Source organism: Heterodontus francisci, chromosome 31 (assembly GCF_036365525.1).
Source record: "Heterodontus francisci isolate sHetFra1 chromosome 31, sHetFra1.hap1, whole genome shotgun sequence".
Lineage (NCBI taxonomy): Eukaryota > Metazoa > Chordata > Chondrichthyes > Heterodontiformes > Heterodontidae > Heterodontus > Heterodontus francisci.
Window position 1 is genome coordinate 47,184,885 of NC_090401.1, and position 21,485 is coordinate 47,206,369.

Sequence of the window (21,485 nt, forward strand, 5' to 3'; positions counted from 1 at the left end):
TTCAGGCATCAGCTCCCTATACTGGGAATATAAGCATAGCTCGAACAATAAGACCCTTCCTTCCCTGAAGGCACCAACTGCTTGCTGGGGTCAAGTTCCACAGGTACTGAATGCCTCTCATACAGCACCAGACTGAGAAATCTTCAAGTGTGACCATAAGCCTGTGAGTATTAGTGGGATATTCAACCAACAGAGAAGCATCACAGCCAACTATGATTCTTTCCTTAGGCCCCACATATGTATTTCCCATTGGGAGGCATGGATGGCAATCAGAGGTGCGAACCCTGGGTGGTTTCCTTATCCTCCCTTCCCGGGTTTGAGCCAGTAGTTCTCAGTGCAGTTAAATCCTGCCTGAGGTTTAAGTGGTGAGTGGAGATGAAGCATATTGTCCAGTCACTGAAACATAAAGTAGGAGGGCATGTCACCCAGTGCACTGTGTCCCTCTGGGCTGAGCTCAGAACTTTTCCACTTTACATAACACTGAATGGGAGAGAGCAGCATCTTTATTATTCAATCATTCTCCAGGATATCGGCATCACTGGTAAAGCCAGTATTTTTTCCCCAAAAATATACAATATTCATTAAAAATTTGCAAAAATACATTACAAAACAATTCAAAACAGTTCAAATTTCACATTTCGGAAAGTACAATAGAGATCAGGTTTCTTCGATACAGAAACATGAGTTGCCTCACAATTTTTGCCACTCCATTTTAAATGCAATGTACTTTGGCATTACATAGCAAAAAACATTTTGTTGCTTACAGCCAGTATGTATTGTCCATCCCTAGTTGCCTTTGAGAAGATGGTGGTGGGCTGCCTTCTGGAATTGCTACAGTTCGTGTGGTGAAGATACTTTCTTAGTGCTATTAGGTAGGGAATTCCAGGACTTTGATCCAGTGACGATGAAGGAACAGCTGATATATTTCCAAGTTGGGATGTGTGTGCTTTGGAGGGAGAACCTGAGGTGGTGGTGCACACATGTGTCTGCTGTTCTTGTTGTTCTAGGTGGTAGTGACCACTCGTTTGGGAGACGCCACTCAGAATTGGAATTTGTACACGACATGCTGCCACCACCAGGGGCCCCCAGAGAGCCTTTGCCAACTCTATGCAATAGTGACATTTGTTACAAATTGCGAACCAAGTACAAAGAACATGTTTAAGATCTTGCTACAAATAATGAGTAGAGGAAATCTTTGCTAACTTCTCAGGCCTCTTCTCCATAACTGTAACCCTGAATCCCTGGTAGCAATCTGTAAATCTACAGTTTGCCATTGCTTTAATATGTTTCTGCCTTTCGGATGACACGTTAAACCAAAGGCCACGTTTGGCTCTCAGAAACTGGTTTCAACATCCTTGCTCTAGAGACGGGATCAAAATCAGCCATGGAGGGGCCCACTCCTCATTATTATACATTTAACCCCTGCTGGAAAGCATGTCTGTGCGTGAGTTTGTGTGAATGGTGGGTGAGGATTGATTGAAGCTCAGTTATAAATCCTTGCATTGTGAAATAAGCTGTCTCGTCGCTATCTAGTCTCACAGAGTCTAAATGGGGTGAAAGAGTCTAAATGGGGTAGAGAAGTCCTGGGATTTAGAGGTACAGGTGTACAAATCACTAAAAATTGCAACACTGTTTAGAAAGGCCATAAAATAAGCAAACCAAGCACTGGGGTTCAGTGATAAAAGGCTAGAATTCAAAAGCAGAGAAGTTATGCTGAACATGTATGGAACGTTGGTTAGACCACACTTAGAGTACTGTGCACAGTTCTGAACTATATATTATGAAAAGTATATAGAGGATGACACTGGAGAAGCTGCAAAGAAGTTCGCAAGGATGAGATCAAAACTGAGAGGATTGATAAGAATTTTAAAATCAAGGCAATACTTAACCAGGAGCTAGCGTAGATCAGCCAGCACAGGGAGGATGGGTGAATGGGAAGATGGGAGGCTGGACAAGACTGTATTGGAATGGTCAAGACTAAAGGCACCAAAACCATGGATAAGGGTTTCAGCAGCAGATGAGCTGAGGCAGGGGAGGAGTCGGGCAATGTTACCTAGATGTATCTAGCTGGGCTCAATGATGCCACTATGTGGTTGAAGGCTCATCTCGGGGTCAAATACGACACCAAGTTTGCGAACAGTCTGGTTCAGCATCAGACAGTTGCCAGGAAGAGAGATGAAGTTGGAGGCTGGGAAATGAACTCTGTGGCAGAGACTGAAGACACTGGGTTCAGTCTTCCCAATATTTAGCTAGAGGAAATTTCTGCTCATCCAATACTGGATGTCAGACAAGCAGTTTGTTAATTTAGAGACAGCGGAGGAGTCAAGAGAGGTGGTGGTGAGGTCGAGTTGGGCATCATCAATGTACATGTGGAACCTGACGTGTCTTTGAATGATGTTTTCAAGAGACAGCATGTAGATGAGAAGTAGAATCAAGGTCATGGATAGATCCTCGGGGGACACCAGAAGTAACGGTGCAGGAACAAAAAGAAAAACCATTGCAGGTGATTCCCTGGCTATGATGAGATGGTTAGAAATGGAACCAGGGGAGTGCAGGCCCACACAGCTGGATGACAGAGGAGAGGTGTTGGAGGAAGTTGATGTGGTCAACTGTGCCAAATTCTGTGGAATTCTGTTCCCCAGAAAGCAGTGGAGGCTGGGTCATTGAATTTATTCATGGCTGAGTTAGATAGATTATTGATAGACAAGGGAGTCAAGGGTTATGGGTGGGGGGGGGGGGGGGGGGGGGGTGGAGAAAACAGGATAGTGGAGTTGAGACCATAACCAGATCAGCCATGATTTTATTGAATGGCGAAGACGGCTCGAAGGGCCGAATGGCCTACTCCTGCTCCTAAGTCCTATATTTTAGACTTCTTTGTCCTTAAACTGAAACCCATCTGTCCAGCTGCCTCTGCCATTTCCCTCCTTCCCCTATCCACGGGCCAAACTTCCCCTAAGCTTCCTTCTTGCCCTAACCCTGATCTCACATCTGTCTCTCTCATCTCCCCTCATGCCTTCTTTGTTCTCATCTTGTCCATGAGACCCACATCCAGCTCCCTCACCCCTATTCCCACGAAACTGGTGACCACCCAACTTCCCATTCTAGCCTTCATGTTAGCTGATATTTTAACGCTTCTCTCTCCTCAAGTACTGTCCCCTTCCCCTTCAAATCTGCCGTCATCACTACTTTCCTCAAAAAAAAAGCCCTTGATCCCTCTGTAATTGGAAGCTATCGCCCCACCTCCATCCTCCCTTTCCTCTCCAAAGTTCTTTTTGTAACCTCCCAAATCTGTGTCCATTGTTCCCGGAACTCCATGTTTGAATGCCTCCAATCAGGTTTCCACCCCTGCTACAGTACTGAAATGGCTCTTATCGAAGTCACAAAGGACATCCTATGGGACTGTGGCAAACTATCCCTCCTTGTCCTTCTCAACCTGTCTGCTGCCTTTGACATAGTTGACCACACCATCCTCCTCCAATGCCTTTCCAATGTCATCCAGCTGTGTGGGACTGCATTCCCCTGGTTCCATTCTTATCTATCTAATCATAGCCAGAGAATCACCTGCAATGGTTTTTCTTCTTGTTCCTGCACCGTTACTTCTGGTGTCCCACGAGGATCTATTCATGGCCTTTGAGAAAAAAAACTTCTCATCTCCATCTTAAAAGGGAGGCCGCTTATTCTTCAACTATGTCCCCTAGTTCTAGTCTCCCCACAAGAGGAAACATCCTCCACGCTATCAATTCCCCTCAGGATCTTATATGTTTCAATAAGATCACCTCTCATTCTTCTAAACTCCAATGAGTATAGGCCCAACCTGTTCAGCCTTTTTTCACAAGATAAGACCTTCATCCCTGGAATTAGTCAAGTGAACCTTCTCTGACCTGTTTCTAATGCAATTATATCCTCTTTCAAATAAGGAGACCAAAACTGTACACAGTACTCAAGATGTCATCTCACCAAGGTCCTGTACAGATGCCGTTAAACTTCCCTACTTTTATACTCAATTCCCCTTGCAATAAACGCCAACATTCCATTTGCCTTCCTAATCACTTGCTTTACCTGCATACTAACCTTTTGTGATTCATGTACCAGAACACCCAGATCCCTCTGTAGCCCAGAGTTCTGCAATCTCTCTCCATTTAAATATTTTCTATTCCTCCTGCCCAAGTGGACAAGGTCACATTTTCCCACATAATACTCCATCTGCCAAATTTTTGCCCACTCACTTAACCTATCTATATCCTTTTGTAGACTATTTGCCTCCTTTTGACAACTTACTTTCTTTCCTATCTTGACATCATCAGCAAATTTAGCTACCATACATTTGGTCCCTTCATCCAAGTCATTGATATAAATTGTAAATATTTGACGCCCTACCACTGATCATTGTGGCACTCCATTAGTTACAGCTTGCCAACGGAAAAAGACCCATTTATCCCTACTGTCTACTTCCAGTTGGCTAACCAGTCCTTTATCCATGATAATATGTTACTCCCTACACCATGTGCTCATCTTATGTAGTAACCTTCGATGTGGCACCTTATCAAATACCTTTTGGAAATCTAAGTACACCATATCTACAAATTCCCCTTATCCACCTTGCTTGTTACTTTCTTAAAGAACTGTAATAAATTAGTTAAACATGATTTCCCTTTCACAAAACCATGTTGACTCTGTCTGATCCCATTATGATTTTCTAAGTATTCAGCTATGACCTACTTAATAATGAATTCTAGTAATTTCCCTATGACAGATGTTAGGCTAACTGGCCCATATTTTCCTGCTTTCTGTTTCCCTCCTTTCTTGAATAAAGCTGTTTGCTATTTTCCAATCCGCTGGAACCCTTCCAGAATCTAAGGAATTTTGGAAGATTATAACCAAAACCTCTGATACCTCTGTAGCCGCTTCTTTTAAGACCCTAGGATGTAGGCCGTCTGGTCCTGGGGACTTGTCAGCCTTGTCATTGGAGGTGAGGATGGAGGAGGCAGGGGAAAAGGCAGTTTGCAGTAGAAAAAGTAGCCAAGGGTTATCTTTGCATTCCAGAATGATCCTGAAATTGTGAGCAGTTTGGCAGAGGAGAGCAGGACTCGATAGTGCTTTATGTGGTCAGAGAGGACCAAGGGATGACCTGATACATGTCTTTTAAAATTATGAATGGATTTGATAGGTAGATGTGGAGAAGATGTTTTCATTTGTAGGGATCTGAAACTAGGGGCCATGAATGTTTAGTTTTTAGTTTAGAGATACAGCACTGAAACAGGCCCTTCGGCCCACCGAGTCTGTGCCGACCATCAACCACCCATTTATACTAATCCTACACTAATCCCATATTCCTACCACATCCCCACCTGTCCCTGTATTTCCCTACCACCTACCTATACTTGGGGCAATTTATAATGGCCAATTAACCTATCAACCTGCAAGTCTTTGGCATGTGGGAGGAAACCGGAGCACCCGGAGGAAACCCACGCAGACACAGGGAGAACTTGCAAACTCCGCACAGGCAGTACCCAGAATCGAACCCGGGTCCCTGGAGCTGTGAGGCTGCGGTGCTAACCACTGCGCCACTGTGCCGCCCAATATAAAATAATCACTAATAAATCCAATGGGGAATTCAGGAGAAACGTTTCTATCCAGAAAATGGTTAGAATGTGGAACTCGCTGCCACAAGGAGCAACTGAGGTGCATAGCAGAGATGCAATTAAGGGACTAGCTGGATAAAACCATGAGGGAGAAAGAAATAGAAGGATATGTTAATAGAGTTAGATTAAGTAAGGTGGGTGGAGGCTTCTGTGGAACATAAATGAGGGAGGTGGTGGTATAGTGGTATTGTCACTGGACTAGTAACCCAGAGACCCAGGGTATTGCTCTGGGGACTTGGGTTCAAATCCCACCACAGCAGAAGTTGGAATTTGAATTCAATTAATAAATCTGGAATTAAAAAGCTAGTCTAATGATGGCCATGAAACCATTGTTGATTGGTGTAAAAACCCTAATGTCCTTTAGGGAAGGAAATCTGCTGTCCTTACCTGGTCTGGCCTACATGTGACTCCAGACCCACAGCAATGTGGTTGAATAGTACATGCCCTCTGAAATTACCTAGCAAACCTAGCTAGCACTGTGGGTGTACCTACCCCACATGGACTGCAGCGGTTGGACTGCAGCAGTTCAAGAAGGCAGATCACCACCACCTTCTCAAGGGCTATTCGGGATGGGCAATAAATGCTGGCCTGGCCAGCAACGCCCACATTCCATGAATGAATTTAAAAAAATGCTGGCATACAGCAAGTGGGCTGAAAGGCCTATTTCTGTGATGTAGACTTAATGTAACACAATGTAATAGATTGATAATGGCCACTGGGGGCCTGGTACTGGGAAACGAGATGCACTAATGGATCTGTGCCCCAAGCAAGAGTCAGCTGGGAGCAAACAGCAAGGCGAAAAATCTTAAAGGGAAAGGATCACATTTCTGTCAGGCTATGCACCTTCTTTAACCCCAGGGTTATATCATTAGCTTGACATTTGACAAGAGAAAACAACAGGCGCCTGTGCCGATGAGGGGGCCGAGGGGGATGGGGGGATGCTGCACAGGGCTGGGGGGTGGGGGGGATAACCTAAACCTTCTTCCCCGTGCAACTGGTCTGGTCTGTGCCAAGTTTCTTATCTTAGGAGGGTGGTTGTAGTGGGTATATATTGGATTGAGGGAGCGAATCATCAGGCAGGGTTCCTACCCGTGATCCCTATTCAGTGTTCTTGCTGTAAGGTATGTGAAGAGCAAGGACAGGATCTGACTCGGCTGTGATGCCCTCCATGTTTGAACAGCTGGTGAATACTTGCAATTACAGGTTCACAAATGAAGAATGGCCACTTGGATGAGGTACTGGAGGACAGTGAATGCCAATGGAACAGTACCCCAGCAAGAATCCGCAGCCTCTGGTGAAGAGGGAAGAAAATTGAGTGATGGGAGAAGATGGCAAATATTGTTGAGTTGGAGGGGTAGTCTGAGGAAGTGCTGCACTGTCGGAGGGGTAGTCTGAGGGAGTGCTGCACTGTTGGAGGGGTAGGCTGAGGGAGTGCCCGCACCAATATGGTTGACTATTAACTGCCGTCTGAAGTGGCCTAGCAAGCCACTCAGTTGCATCAAACTGAAGACCCATCATCACATTCTCAGGACAACCAAGGGTGGGCAGTAAATGATCGCCTTGCCAGTGATGCTCATGTCTTCAGAATGAATAATATATAAAAACAACAGTGGGCATCACATATGGTGCAATGCCAATCATACCAGCAGTTCAAAATAATTCATTGCATGAATTGTTTTGAGGGATTCTGATGATATGATGAGATGCATTTTAAAACCAGAATTGCTGTTATTTCAAGGGAACTCATTGCCAAGTAGGACAGTTTTCAGCCAAATTGAATTTCTGGAAGAGTCAGGATTAGCTGACACTGACGACTATATAGGAGCAGGGATGTACCTCATCCAAGTGCCTTGGTGAGGCCACACCGGGAGTATTGTGTGCAGTTTTGCTCTCCTTATCTGGGGAAGGATGTTCTTGCTATAGAGGGAGTGCAGCGAAGGTTTACCAGACTGATTCCTGGGATTGTGGGACTAACATATGAGGAGGGATTGAGTCGGTTAGGATTATATTCGCTGGAGTTCAGAAAAGTGAGGGGGGATCTCATAGAAACCTATAAAATTCGAACAGGATTTGACAGGGTAGATGCAAGAAGGATGTTCCCGATAGTGGGGGAGTCCAGAACCAGGGGTCATGGTCTAAGGATACGGGGTAAACCATTCAGGAATGAGATGAGGAGAAATTCCTTCACCCAGAGAGTGGTGAACCTGTGGAATTCGCTACTACAGAAAGCAGTTGGTCCAAAACATTGTATGTTTTCAAGAAGGATTCGATATAGCTCTTTGGTTTAAAGGGATCAAAGGATATAGGGCGAAAGCAGGAACAGGTTACTGAGTTGGATGATCAGCCATGATCATAATGAATGGCGGAGCAGGCTCGAAGGGCCGAATGGCCTACTCCTGCTCCTATTTTCTATGTTTCTATGTTTGTAACCCAAGCTGGATTGGCACTACCCTATATGTGATGCAGTTTTTACTTTATTTTTCATTCTTGGGAGGTGGCATTTATTGCCCATCACTAGTTTCCCTGAGAAGGAGGTGATGGGCCGCCTTCTGTTTGTTACAAATGAGGGGCTTTTTGGGTCACATTAGAGAGCAACTACGTTGGTGTGGGACTGGAGTCACAATAAGCCAGACCAGCAGGTTAACTTCCCTAAATGACATTAGTGAACTGGTTGACTTTTTAATGACAATCCAATAGCCCCATGGTCACTTTTACTGACACTAGCTTTTTATTTCCAGCTTTTTGAAACTACCATACTGGAATTTGCACTAGTGTTTTCTGGAGGATTAGTCCAGGCCTCTGAATTACTAATCCAGTAGTATAACCACTGCACTCATCTGATCATTATCAAATTTGCTGTTTTGGGAGTTTACTGTGCGCAAATTGGCTGCCACGTTTCCAAGATTTCAACAGTGACTACCCTTCAAAATACTTCATTGGCTGTAAACTGTTTCGGGATGTCCTGAGGGTGTGAAAGGCGCTATATAAATGCAAGTATTTCCTTTTACAGCACCGTCACCATAGTCATAGTGTGAACTGGTGTGTTACGACCAAGGCGGGAGTAATGCACTGTTAATTCATTCCCGCTACTCCACAGGTCATAGCATATCAAATACAGTTTCCCACCTAGCGAAAACTAGCCAAATTAAACACTGTATTTTCTCCTCAGAATATGAAGTGATTTGTGACTTTAACCCCTGATAGGGACTAAACCCAATCAAGCGTACATCCCTACGAGTCTCCTTTAATTAAGTTCAAACCAGAAAGATTCCTACAGACACTTGTTTGGTTCTGAGGAACTGAACTAGTCTTTCCTCAAAGAACGAAAACTAACAGAGAATATTACTATCTTTTGTATAGCCTATTTTTAAAATAATTATAGCTAAGGCATAAATATTCCAGATATTATAAGGGTCTGGGAAACTCCCTTCAATAGGTATCTCCCCACTTGAGGAGACACAGAGAGGGGGTTCTTGTGGTTGTATACAGAATGCTACATGAGACATGGGGTGGCGCAGTGGTTAGCACTGCAGCCTCACAGCTCCAGGGACCTGGGTTCGATTCTGGGTACGCCTGTGCGGTGTTTGCAAGTTCTCCCTGTGACCGTGTGGGTTTTCGCCGGGTGCTCTGGTTTCCTCCCACTGCCAAAGACTTGCAGGTGATAGGTAAATTGGCTGTTGTAAATTGCCCCTAGTGTAGGTAGGAGGTAGGGAATATGGGATTACTGTAGGGTTAGTATAAATGGGTGGTTCTTGGTCGGCATAGACTCAGTGGGCCGAAGGGCCTGTTTCAGTGCTGTATCTCTAAATAAATATAAAATAAATTTATTAACTTTTATATATCTATTAAAGAATTGAACATGCAATACACTTAAGTGGCTAAGTATACTACAATATCAAAGATTATTAAGAGATGTAAAACATAATCTTATTTCTAAAATAGGATCCAAAATTTCAATCTTGATAATGTTACAGCAATATCCTTTGGCCTCCTTATCTCGAGAGACAATGGGTAAGCACCTGGAGGTGGTCAGTGGTGTGTGGAGCAGCGCCTGGAGTGGCTATAAAGGCCAATTCTAGAGTGACAGGCTCTTCCACAGGTGCTGCAGCAAAATGTGATTGTCGGGGCTGTTACACAGTTGGCTCTTCCCTTGCGCCTCTGTCTTTTTTCCTGCCAACTGCTAAGTCTCTTCGACTCACCACACTTTAGCCCCACCTTTATGGCTGTCCGCCAGCTCTGGCAAACGCTGGCAACTGACTCCAATACAGCAATATATCTTAGAATATCCATCTAAATTCAAAGTAAACTTTTACCTTAAATTCCCCGAGTAAGCCTTCCTGCTTAACAAGACAAAACATTCTCAGTTAAGAGCAGAATTCTCTTGTTATGCAGTCAGCCATAGGTTGAGAAGCATTGGTGAGGAATTCAATACTTGTTTTTTTTGACTCAAAACTGTCATGTTTATACTGTTTCTAATCTATCATCTTATCTTTTAGAATGTAAGTGTTACCTTTCTGTGTGTGTTTTTCCTGCTTTTGATATGCATATATGGTAATATAATTAGCTACCATCCCCATTTAATTTATTTACTGGAAATTTCCTTCTCTTGAAGTTGTGAGCTTTTATCTGGTCAAAATGTTTGTAATTGAGTTTACTGGCATCTGTTTTTGTAAGTATCATTTCATTTTGTAATTTATCATCTGTAACTTATCTTTTTATGGTACCTTGTACCATCTTCTTGAGTCAGTCTGTCTATATCACTAACACTATCGACTAATTAAGTTTATAGTTATCGGTACTGACTTCACATAGGATGTTTCAGTGTGTTTCATCTTCTAATTCCATTGTAGCAGAGACCTTGGAAGTCCTTGGAATTGATTTTTTAACTTAAAAGGTGTTTCTGGTTCCCATTCTATTATAAGAGGGATGTTTATGGAGTTTTAACTCTGCCCTTAAAGGGGAATTTCAGTGAGTCTTGAAAACTGACCATTTATTCAATCTTTAATTCGAAAAGCTATAATGTATTAATTATATCTAATTCTATCTAATTAAGCCTATTATACCTATGTTTCACCGCACTCCCCTCTTGACCAGTATAAAGGCGAACAACGAAGATAGGTTGTTTTAACTAAGTAATGTCTAAAATTTAAACATGCAATAGAGTGTTACTACCTATTTTTTAAAAGCAGTGCAATAATACAAAAGACTACATCTACAACAATCATAGTTCATGTTTTACATGGATCTTTTAAATTTTCCAAAAATGAATCTTTTAATTTTATCACAAAATTCAGAATAATACTATGCGATGTGTCGGTGATCTGAGGTCGCGAAATGTTTAATGAGATGATTGTATCTCGACATGTAGAACATCAATGATCAATCAATGAAACCATGTGATAAGGTAGAGAAGTCTGATGAAGCGAGGTAGACACGTCTTCGATGAGATGGACAACAAGGCCGCTTAGCGCTGGTCCGAGATTCTATTTGCAGAGCTGAAAAAAACTTATAGCAGCAACAGAGAAAAAAAGAAAAATACTGCAAAGACTACAGCACTGAATATAATTTGAAAAGGAGGAAAAAGAAAAAAAAAAATCACTTAAGAACTAGAATGAGGATAACAATCTTAATTACAGTGAGCCCTGGAACGAGATATGAGAATATACCAAAAGTGCATCTGAACACTCCCATGACACCAACAGCAAGTCATTCACTGGCAGATTTAGCAGCAAGAGTTAACCCCAGCATTGCCTCTACAACCCCTTGACCAATAGCCTGTAGCCAATCTGGAGCTTGCCAAATAGTAGTCAATTTAACCTGCGACAGCAAGTGTTGTGCTTTTTTAATAGTTTCCTTAACTAAATAATCGGTATAGGTAAGAATCAAATCTATGCCCTGTAATTGGCTAAGTACCGTACTAAGCTTACTAAGTTTAACAGGTGTGTAAATAACATGAGGAGTATAGGAAATTCTAGATCCAGAGGATTTAATATGTTGGAAAATGTAAGCACGGCAATTAATATCCTCAGAGGGCGTGTTCGTAGAGAAATAAGGTTCCATAGCTGCTGCTCGATCTTGAATCGATAAAGTTCTGTTGGCATAAAATAAAATGTGCTTTAGTCTGTTTTTAGTCACATTCCAGCTAACGTCCTTACACCAGGAATAAAGTGAATAGACCTTAACATCAGGGAATTCTGATGTTTCCTGGATAGAAGTGTTATTCAGAACTTGATTATCTTTATAGCAGGTGTATGTTCCATCAGAAGCTAACTTGGCGATACAAAGAGCCTTTCCACCATGTTTTCCTTTGTGCCATTGAACTCTTCCAATGTTGTTAAGAATGGGACCATCACATGCATTACCTCCCTTCCAAATTTCACTTGGGTCAAATGCAGTAAAATGTTTGTTTTCTGCTTCTCTGCAGGAAATCGCATAGTGTGAGGTGTTCAAGTAGTAAGATATTTCTGGCATGTCACATGCACTGCTTGCATCTTTAACAAACCTTTAACAAAGAATTAACCAGTACCTTGATCCTTTTTTTATGCGAGAGCAAGTCCCATCACTAAGCGTCTTCAATGCTTTGTTCCTTTCCCGCAGTGTTTCCATCTACTGTTGTTGTGGCTTGACTATTGCTGTTTGCGTCGGGTGTGGTTTCCAGTGAAACCAACCTTTGAGGTGCTGCGAGGTCCTGCATGAGGGAGGAACAGTTATTGATGCAGTTGTTTGTAGTTCGATTAGCATTGTTTCAGATGCTGTCCTCCAGGCTGGGTCCTGAAAGACAGTGTACGACTGCATCTTGTACTGTTCCTCCATTCCTGTACCCTTCAGGACACCTCTTCAGGTTGTCTACAGAGACAATTTTAAGAGATTGCTTGCCATTCGGCTGGTTAGCAAATATTTTGACAGTTCTTTCATTAATAACAGAATGTATTTGAACAGGTTTCTTCCACTTAGGTCTCAAACCAGGTTTCTGTTCAAACTTTCTCTCCTGAACCCACTCCAGGTTGCCAAGCTTTGTTTCAAATCTAATTGTTGCTGTTGGGTCAAGGAGTCAGAAAGCGTAAAGGCAATAAAAGAACCGTGAGTAAGTAGTGTATGCATTTCAACACCATACATTAAATAATACGGTGTTCTAGGGAACACTGTCCCAGATGCATATGTGGGCACATTATTAGTGATAGCTGCACCTCCAGAATGATGGCGGCCCACTTATTCCCTCTGATTCTCAACAGTTTGGTCAATAGCTTTTTCACTTCCTTGTTTTTCTGTTCCACCAGTCCCACTGACTGCAGATGACATTGTTTGCTGTGTTCTAATTCAATCCCCCTTTGCACAAACCCTTGGAAACAAAGACTGCGCCTTGATCAGGGTGTCGGACTTTGGGTGCACCAGCTACAGTAATGATGTCAGTAATAGCATTGACAAGTGTGGTTTCCAAAATAGTTTTTGTGGGGACCAGCCAGCAGAAAGAAGTGCAGGCATCAACACAAACGAGAACATGTTTATACCCCATTGATGGGAGAAGTGGTCCAATGAAATCCACAAAAAATTCTCCATTGATTTATTCGGCTTCACAGGAGCCAACGGTGGCGGTTTAATAAGTGATGATTTGTTGATCAAATTACATGGCTCACAATTTGCCATATATGTTTTACAGGCTTTAAGCATGCCTGACCACCAATATAAAGGAGTCAATTTTCAGAATGTTGTTCGGGCACCACTATGTGCCTGACCTATACCCTCGTGAGTTTCTTTTACAAGCTGTTCTTGTTTGTGACTCAGGGGTACTTCCCAGACACCCTTGGCCAACTTAACCAGTACAATACCAGTCAGGGTCTCCGAATAGAAGTACTCTGATGGATATTCTTTTGGATTCTCTTTCGTCGGGTCTAATAGCTGAATCAGTTCCTCATCCTGATTAGCTGCCCGTTCCGCCCTAGTGATTACATTAACTGTGGCAGGCCCCTCTTGACGGGGTGTCATTCAGACTGAATGTTTTGCCTGTCCATCTGCAAGACTGTTGCCCTTTTAGTGTACTGAACTAGTGGTATGCCCGGGTACATGAATTAGCTGACAATTACGTTTCTTGTTTCGTAAATGAAGAATATCTTCCCGCAATGATTTGTGTTTTATGGGTTTACCTTTATGATTGGTTAAGCCTGTCTGTTCCCAGAACACAAAGCCTTGGTTGTAAGCCCGTTTAGAAAAGTCACGATCTGTACAAATTAATGCGGGCTTAACAGATTCTGCCTTTTCTAAAGCATACTGTAATGCTGTAGCTTCAGCATACTGTGCTGTCCATTGGCCAAGGAGTATGGACAGCAATTCTTCTGGATAGAAAGAATAAGAATCCCAGCAACATTAGCCATTATGTCGGAATGGAACCTGAACTGAGAGTTAAAACGTGTCAGGACCTAATCACAACTAGGATTTAAAGTGAACTTTAAAGGAAATTTCCAAACCTCAAAAGTAGAATGTGGGAGTTCTGATTTAAGATCAACAAACCGTGATCAAGAGTTTTACATCTCTAGAAACTTAAATCTGGGTCTTAGTACCACTGGCAGTAAAACACTCCTTCCGTACTTACGAATCTAAAATAAACATTAAAAACAAATCGATATGTACAGGATTCTGTTAACAACAAGACACATTTTGGGCGGCAACTTAAGTGATTTATGACTTTACCCCCTTATAGGGACTAAACCAAATCAGGCGTACATCCTTATGAGTCTCCTTTGATTAAGCTCAAACTAGACAGATTCCTGCAGACACCTGTTTGGGTTTGAAGAACTGATAGACTCCCTCATAGAAAGGAAACTAACAGAGAATATTACTATCTTTCGGATAGCCTATTTTTAAATAATTATAGCTAAGTCATAGATATCCCAGATATTATAAGGGTCTGGGAAACTCTCTTCAATAAGTATCTTCCCACTTAAGGAGACACAGAGAGTGGGTTCTTGTAGTTGCATACAGAATGCTACATGAGACAATTTATTAACTTTTATATATTTATTAAAGAATTGAACATGCAATACACTTAAGTAGCTAAGTATACTACAATATCAAAGAATACTAAGAGATGTAAAACATAATCTTATTTCTAAAATAGAATCCAAAAGTTCAACCTTGATAATGTTACAGCAAAATATCCGTCTTAGAATATCCATCAAAATTCAAAGTAAACTTTTACTTTAAATTCCCCGAGTAAGCTTTCCTGCTTAACAAGACAAAACGTTCTCAGTTAAGAGCAGAATTCTCTTGTTATGCAGTCAGCCATAGGTTGAGAAGCATTGGTGAGGAATTCAATACTTCTGTTTTTAAGATTCACAACTGTCATGTTTATACTGTTTCTAATCTATCATCTTATCTTTTAGAATGTAAGTGTTACCTTTCTGTGTGTGTTTTCCCTGCTTTTGATATGCATATATGGTAATATAATTAGCTACCATCCCCATTTAATTTATTTGCTGGAAATTTCCTTCCCTTGAAGTTGTGAGCTTTTATCTGGTCAAAATGTTTATAATTGTGTTTCCTTGGCATCTGTTTTTGTAAGTATCATTTCATTTTGTAATTTATCTTTTTATGGTACCTTGTACCATCCTCTTGAGTCAGTCTGTCTATATCACTAAAACTATCAACTAATTAAGTTTATAGTTATCGGTACTGACCTCACATAGGATGTTTCAGTGTATTGCATCTTCTAATTCCATTGTAGCAGAGACCTTGGAAGACTTTGGAATTGATTTTTTTAACTTAAAAGGTGTTTCTGGTTCACATTCTATTGTAACAGGGATGTTTATGGAGTTTTAACTCTGCCCTTAAAGGGGAATTTCAGTGAGTCTTGAAAACTGACCATTTATTCAATCTTTGTATAATGTATTAATTATATCTAATTTCTACCTAATTAAGCCTATTATACCTATTTTTCATCACAAATAAAGTGCACCAAAGCAGGTTTCTTTAAATAATAACAACATTAACTATTTATTAGAAAAAAGCTCTTAACTACTAACGAGATAAATCTATACATGAAAAAACCCGATTCCCTTAACTACACACACACACACACACACACACACACACACACACACACACACACACACACACACACACACATGCAAAAAAAACGGTTAACCAGATTCAAAAAGGGTTTTGGGTTATAACTGTTTTTTAGGATTAGAAGGAATGATAAAAAAAATAATTGAGTTTTACATTCTGGTAGGATGTTTTCAGTAAGGTGAGGTATCCCAGAGTCAAATAGTCAGATGCCACTCAAAGTCTCTCTAGGCGAGGTTGATGAACAATCTGTGATGGGTAGGTATTCATGCAATTTAACTGCAGCAGGCGTCACATAGGTCTTCCATCAGGGGTGTAGCAACAGGTCTGCTTGGGTTTTGAAGCAGCAGTCTAGCAGTAGAAGAATTCTTCAGATTTCAGGATTTTCTTAGAACAACGGAGGCAGCAGGAATCTTACTGGATGCAGAAATTCTTCAGAGACCGGAGGCAACAGGAATCTGCTACCTTTAAGTGCAGGATTCCTTTTCAAGAGATGCAAGTCCCCTTTACAGAGAGAGAGGTAGCACTTTTCTGGGTCTTTTCTCTCTGGCTACAGGTAGGCCAACCAAAGATTTCAAATGCCTGCTCTTTTTCCAATTCACAGGCTTTTAAAGGGCCCAAAGTGAAAAAGCGCCTTCCTGGGCATGGTCACACAGTGTATCCCCCTTGTCACTCAAGCTGCTCTGAAGAAAGGTCAAACCCCTGTGATTTCCTTGAAACTGCTGACCTTCCTGTCCTATTACAAGTTTAACTTCCTTTCAAAACACCCATAACATTCAACTCTTTGTTTTGAACTTCCTTTCAAAACATTGCTGGAATTCCAATTATTTTTGCAGGTGCCTTTCACTGAGCAAAATCCTTCTTTCATTTTATTTTGAAACATATAGAAGTCCAAGATTTTAGTACAAAAATAAAACCTTTTATGACAGATGCGATTTGACTTCCACATTTTTAGTGTATCACCAAACTTGTAATTACCCATCTGTGTTTACAGAGTCCTGGTAAGATGATAAATGAATTACGCTACTAGGACAATATTGCATGAAGAAGGATTTCCATTTATATATATTACCTTGCTCAGCAAAATATCAAAGTATTTTCTATGTAATTAATCACTTTGACGTGCGGTCATTATTCTTATGCAGCCAATTTTGCAGACAGCAAGTTTCCAAACAATAATGAAATGAATGGCGCATTAGTCAATTATTTTTTATGTAGAATTTTACAGTGGAGGAACAGACCATTCAACTCAACTGGTCTATGCCTGTCTTTATGCTCCACACAAGCCTCCTCTCACTCTACTTCATCTCACCTATCAACATATCTCTCTTTTTTCCCTTTTGTGTTTAAATAATTTCCCCTTAAATGTATATGCCACTTGCCACAACTACTCCTTGTGGTAGCCAGTTCCACATTCTGACCACTCTCTGGGTAAATAAGTTACTCCTGAATTCCTTATTGGATTTATTAGTGTCTGTATTATATTTTTGACCGCTACTTTGGATTCCCCACACGTGGAAACATTTTCTCTACATCTACCCTATCAAACCCCATTCATATTTTAAAGACCTCTATCAGGTGACCCCTCAGACTTCTGTTTTCTAGAAAAATGAGCCCAGTCTGTTCAGTCTTTCTTGATAACTATATAGTCTCAGTTCTGGTATCCTTCTTGTAAATCTTTTTTGCACCTTCTCCAGTGCTTCTATATCGTTTTTGTAATATGAAGACTAGAACTGTGCACAGTACTCCAAGAGTGGTCTAACCAAAGTTCTATAGAGGTTAACATGACGTTCTTACTTTTCAATTCTACCTCTCTAGAAATGAACCCCAGTGCTTTGGCCTTGTTAACTTGCATTGTTATTTTTAATGATTTGTGTATCTGTACCCCTCGAGCTCTTTCCTGTACCCCATTCAGACTCTTATTTTCCAAGGATTATGTGGCCTCCAAATTTCTCCAGCCAATATGCACCACCTCACACATATCTATATTGAAATTAACTTGCCAGTTCTCCGCTAAGCTGCCTCACCCTGTACTCCCATCAGAGGCTGACTCATACTGACCTCTGCATTGTGCCACATCCAAACTCTTTTAATTAAACCCTTGCCAGTTTGCTGTGTGGCAAACTGAAAGAGGAAGTGTTCACTGCTCTCTTTTTACTTAAAAAAAGATTTGAGATTTTGTAATAGTGCTGGGTGAGGCGACTGACTTCCTTTGATACTCATTTCTTAATAGGAGAGAAAAAAAATCACATTTATATAGCGCTTTTCATGAGAAGCATAAAAGGGGAAAGAATTTGTGGTGGTGGGGGGAGTGGTGCGCAGGTGCTGGGAAACTGACTCAGCCACAGTAATCTTTGCAAAGCCTGGATGATGGAGTTGGCTGTGATATATCGTGCTGTGTGGGGCTAAAGATTATTTACTGTGCTTCCAAAGGGTTAAAGGTTGAAGTGTTAACACTACTCTGATTATTATGAAAAATTATTTTTGAGATCCATAGTTTTCTTTCCATTTTCCCTTCTCTTTTTCACTCTGTCACGCTATCTCTCCCTGTTTGTGATTCTCTCTGTCCACTTGTGTCTTTCTACTCACTTTTTCTCTCCAATTTATTCACCGTTTCCCCCCAAGGTGAAAAGGTGTTTTTTTTCCCCCCAAGTTTGCACAAGGTTGCAGTTTGCTTCTGTGTTAACAGCCCTCTGTAGCTTGAACCCATACTGATTCTGGCAAAATCGTGGGTTCAGTCCCCCGGGACTCTGCTGATCCCAGCTTCAATAGCTTTGGGAAAGCTACAATTGGTCTCTGTCCCTCTGAATTAAGGAGAGGGCAAATCAGCCAGGTTCCCTGCTGTTGCTCGTTATCCAGTCACCCTGTCCATGTGACGGAAAGGTTGGTGTATAGCAGGGATGCCCTATCAGCAACAAAGCTTGCATCAATATTTTAAAAGGGACTTGCATATATATAGTGCCTTTCATAACTTCAGGATGCCCCAAAGCATGTAACAGCCAATGAAGTAGCTTTTGAAGAATAGTCACTGTTATAATGTAGGGAAATGCAGCACTCAATTTGTGCACAGCAAGGACTCACAATCAAAAATGTGATCATGAGCAGATAAGCTATGTTCTAATGATGTTAGTTGAGGGATAAATATTGGGCAGGACCCTGGGGAGATCTCCTCTGCTCCAGTTTGAAACCGTGGAGTTCTTTATATCCACCTGAGAGGAAAGACAGGGCCTCGGTTTAACATCTCAGCCAAAAGATTGCACCTCCAACAGTGCAGCACCCCCTCAGTGCAACACTGTGAGTGTCAGCCTGGATTACATGCTCAAGTCTCTGGAGTGGGACATGAACTCACAACCTTCCACGGTTGAATAACCTGCAGCCACTCACTGTTGTCACTTAGCCACCAGGAGAGAAGGGAAGAAAATTAGCAACAGAAAAAAACACAACCCATCTGCTAAAATTGAAGGTGGAAATACAGATAAATAAAAAGGAACGAAATGCAATGCAACTTGTTTCTATTAAAGGATCTTCATTGTATCTAAAAACGGAAACTTCTAATTGCAAAAAAATAAATTCTGTAAAGATATTCTGAAAGCCTGAGCAGGCATCAGTTTTTAAAAGTCGGTGCTGCGCCTTTCCCTTTAAGAAGCCGGTCCGAGCTCCGTGATTGGTCGCTGCTACATGTAACTTACATGTAGCTTCGTCAGTTACCCACCAATCAGCGGCGGGTATTTGCAACAGATGGCGGGAAATATGAATTTCGCGGCACAGGCTTTGGCGCCAGAGGCTGAGTTTTAGACTCTGTGAATCAGGCTGCATTCAGGAGCTAGTACAGTTTCTGCAGCCATTTTTCCCCTCTGTTTCAGAGGGGACTTTTTCACAATCCGTTGCATCCTGCTGCATCCAAAGCGACATCAGGTGCGGGACACCCTGCAGTTTAATCCCGGGACGTTGCTAATCATTTATATGTCTGCATTTGTTGATTTTGCTTTTTATTTTGCATACAAATCCCGGTTTGAAATTAATCATTTTTACCCCTCTTTCCTCTCTCTCTCGTTGCAAACAAAAGGGGGAGAGTGGGGGAAAGATTGCTGCCTTGCAAAAAATGCCAAAGGGAGTTTCCCCAGCCCCAGGCAGGGGGATTATTGGGGTGGTGGCCAGTTCCCAGAAGAAACTTTTTAATGTGGAAAATGGGAGCTCGGGGCTGTGTAGCCCCCAAATTCCCACCATCCCTGCCAGTTATTTCACCCAGATTACAGGAGCGATGTACTCTGATCACAGTGGGGACTGTTTGTATACGACCCCTCAAGGACCTGAAGTCAGAACAATAAGGGCTAACACTGGACGGCTGCCGGTAAGTGCAATTTATAATTTATGTGTTATAATTTATTATATTCATTTGGAAATAAACGTGCATGTTGTACTTATGTATTTAGCTCAGTTCCTGCAAATATCAGGTCACTGTGCATTATCATTCAGGGAAAATAATTTCACTCCTTTTTAACTTTTTTTTTAATAATACAGCTTTTAAAAATTAACCCCACTTTTTATACGTGTGTGTGTGGGATCCGGGAGTGGGGGTATGAAAGCAGGTTTCGCTTTCTTGCTGTGTAACTGGATCTATTGTAAAATCGAGGCGGGTCAGATGGTTGACTGTAACTCTTTGCTGTCTCTATCTTGCATTTTTTTCCAATGCAGAAAAAAAGTTTCTAATATCTCCGGATTTGTTATCAAAACGTATTGACAATTTTCTTAAAGATGATCAGACTGTCACTATGTGAAATGTTACTGGGGTTGTCTTGAGTTATGCTCTAATTTCAAAGGACTTTCTATTTATATTTTAAATATGGGGGGGGGGGGTGGTCAAAGTTTGCTGGAGACTTTGACTTTTCCTTTTTAATATGAAAATGCAACTAACCAGGCTTTGGTACTTTATTGGCACAATCTTTAGCCTCATCAATAAATATTTTTACTTGGGGGTGGGGGAAGGGAGGGATTTCTTTTCTTTTAAAGGATATTTATTGCCAACACTGCAGTACAACTTGTGATTCAAAAGTAAAAATGGGACAGACACCAGAATCCCCAGCACAGAAATTTAAAGTAAAGAAAAACATAAAAAATTAAATGTGACTAATTTCAGAACATAAGGAAACGTGGTGCTAAATTTGTTCTTAATTAACATTGTTCTTTTAATTGTAAAGATACCAGTTTCAATTTTAAATATCTAATGTGGCTTAACGTTTAAATCCAGCATTGTTGTCTCTGTTCAGACCCACTGACTAATGAATGCCCCCTCGCCTCCTTTGTTGATGGGGTAATATTAAAACAATGTTTTTAAGTCAGAAAATACTCACCTGTGACACTTTTATTACTGAGCTCATTAAGATCCCCTCCTGGATTGGGCAGAGTGGGTCTGACGATACTGTTACATTCCCCAAAAATCACCTACTGTTCCTAATTTTAACAATTTCTAATTTGGTAGATGGCCTACTTTTTTGTGGGGGATGGGGAAGGAGTTTCTTATTGACAGCTGCTTTACTGGGGAAGGACTCTGTACTTTGTAGAAACGGAAGTTTCTTCCAGTGTGTTGGGGAGTTTATTTACAGGGTACAGTGTTTCCTGTGCGTTATGGATGGTGATCCGGTTGTCTGCCCTTGAGTGCTATATACATGTTGTTCCTTTGCATTGTTCCCATTGCTCTTCCCCTGAAGATGTTGGGTTGGGGTTACAGTCCTATTGTAGACTATCCCCCCCACTTCCTGCCCCCTAGTTTTTTAAAAATTCATT

General features: G+C 41.5%; 1 protein-coding gene across 2 annotated transcripts in view; it reads left to right on the forward strand.

Moving 5' to 3' along the window:
• Nucleotides 1-19,509: 19,509 nt before the first annotated feature.
• e2f2 (E2F transcription factor 2) overlaps nt 19,510-21,485 on the forward strand; it is a 56,568-nt gene continuing 54,592 nt past the window's right edge. For both annotated transcript variants that reach the window (XM_068011492.1, XM_068011493.1), the window contains exon 1: nt 19,510-20,052. In XM_068011492.1, the coding sequence (XP_067867593.1) occupies nt 19,804-20,052 (249 nt within the window). In that variant the 5' untranslated portion in view covers nt 19,510-19,803. The remainder of the gene's footprint in view (nt 20,053-21,485) is intronic.